Source organism: Oratosquilla oratoria, chromosome 23 (genome assembly GCF_046742065.1).
Source record: "Oratosquilla oratoria isolate Oo_2021 chromosome 23, ASM4674206v1, whole genome shotgun sequence".
Classification (NCBI taxonomy): Eukaryota; Metazoa; Arthropoda; class Malacostraca; order Stomatopoda; family Squillidae; genus Oratosquilla; species Oratosquilla oratoria.
In genome coordinates, this window is record NC_134799.1 from 45,334,832 (window position 1) to 45,336,765 (window position 1,934).

Sequence of the window (1,934 nt, forward strand, 5' to 3'; positions counted from 1 at the left end):
CTTGTACAATGCACCATACCCAATACCACATCACCGCATGCATACGTACACTATACATATGCAAACTCGCTCGAGACCTAGGAGGGAAACTGGGAAATCCCATTTATAACCTCGTTCGCGTATTTATGAGAAAACAAAATAGAATTAAATGTTTGGTTAGTAACTGAAAGTGAATAGATTTAAGTATAAATATGAACATTTGATAATTATATATTTAATTCATAAATATGGATCTTTGGAGGGAGAATGAAAATACAAAAATAAAAAATGATTCGTTAGCTAGCTTAGATTTACGGTAGTTAGGTCTACGTTCGTACGTCACGTCCATGCCAAAATTTCGATGATCGTACATCATAAGAGCGATTTCTAGTAAAGCGAGTGAAGATGGTTTGCCCTCAGATTCAGTCTTTTCAGAATCGAGGGAGAGTGTTTTGACGGCAGGAACCGCTTCTGGACCAGCAAAGCCTAACTGAAACTCTACGGGCAAGGGCCAAGGAAAACGAAAACCAATAAAGCATGAATCTACTATACGCTCGTGGAACCTAGATTGGCTTGAAGTGGATCGGGGCAGTGATGTTACTCTGACGGTGTACTGCAAGGCTTGTCGTGCATTTCCACCCTCATGCACATGAGTAATGTGCCTTCCAATAGTTTGAAGGAAATCGAACCTGCAAAAACATGGCTCTGGAAGTATCAAAAATGTCTCTGGTAATTAAAAAATTGGTCTGGTAAAATTTAAGAGTAAATGATAAATGGCTCTGGAAAAACAAAAAGTATTTTTCCCTGTATGTATGTATATATACATATATATATAAATATATATATATATATATATATATGTGTGTGTGTGTGTGTGTGTGTGTGTGTGTGTGTGTGTGAGTGTGTGTGTGTGTGTGTGTGTGTGTGTGTGTGTGTGTGTGTGTGTGTGTGTGTGTGTGTGTGTGTGTGTGTGTGTGTGTGTGTGTGTGTGTGTGTGTGTGTGTGTGTGTGTGTGTGTGTGTGTGTGTGTGTGTTTGTGTGTGTGTGTTATGTAATATGTATATGTGTATACATGTACTGTATATGCACACACACACACAAATATATATATATATATATATACATATATATGTATACATATATATACATATACATATACTTATACATATACTTATACATAACATATATATATATACATATATATATATATATATATAATATATATATATTCGAAAATAGTTGGAGTCCAGGAACCATTTTCATGGACAGCTTATTAGACACTAGGCGGCAGGAGCCGGAAAGGTGGGTTAGGAACCTCTCGAGTAGACCACTCAGTGAACCCGAGACCAAGGTCCTGTCTAATGGTTTGAATTTCAACATGCAAGGAGGTGTGAGAGAAGAGGAATTCCTGACTGCGGTAGAAATAGGAGTCAACTTGATGACGTGCAGTGAGGAAGGCAAACAGGACACAAGGATGCGCATAGTGGGAGCACTGGGGAGACCAGTGTGTGGACATAATCTCACTACGGAGGAGACCAAGGCTTTGACAGGCTTGAGACGAGATCGGTCCATAGTGATACTGTCGAGTGACAAAGGCAGATCGACGGTGGTTATGAAGGGCGACTATGAAGGTAAGGCCACGACACTACTTCAAGACAGGAACACTTACGAAGTAGTACTAGCAGACCCCACTGCTAGGTTGTAGAGGAAAGTGGAGGGAGAATTAAAGAAATTAAAAGAGACGAGGTTAATTACGGAAACGGGAATGGGCCAGGATGAAACCGGGAGACTCCACGATCCCCAAGTTTTATGGACTTCCTAAGGTGCACAAAGAAGGGGTGCCCCTAAGGCCCATTATTGCTTTCAGGAGCTCTCCTACTTACAACTTGGCGAGGGATTTGGCCAAACGTCTGAGGCCTCTTGTGGAAAGCTCAGAGAGGATGCTTAGCAACTCG

General features: G+C 40.7%; 1 protein-coding gene across 1 annotated transcript; it reads left to right on the forward strand.

Annotated features, from left to right (window-relative positions):
* Nucleotides 1–1,240: 1,240 nt before the first annotated feature.
* On the forward strand, nucleotides 1,241–1,684 carry LOC143037783 (uncharacterized). The gene has a single exon (XM_076206336.1). It carries the CDS (start codon nucleotides 1,241–1,243, stop codon nucleotides 1,682–1,684), a length of 444 nt encoding a protein of 147 aa, XP_076062451.1.
* Nucleotides 1,685–1,934: the final 250 nt, after the last annotated feature.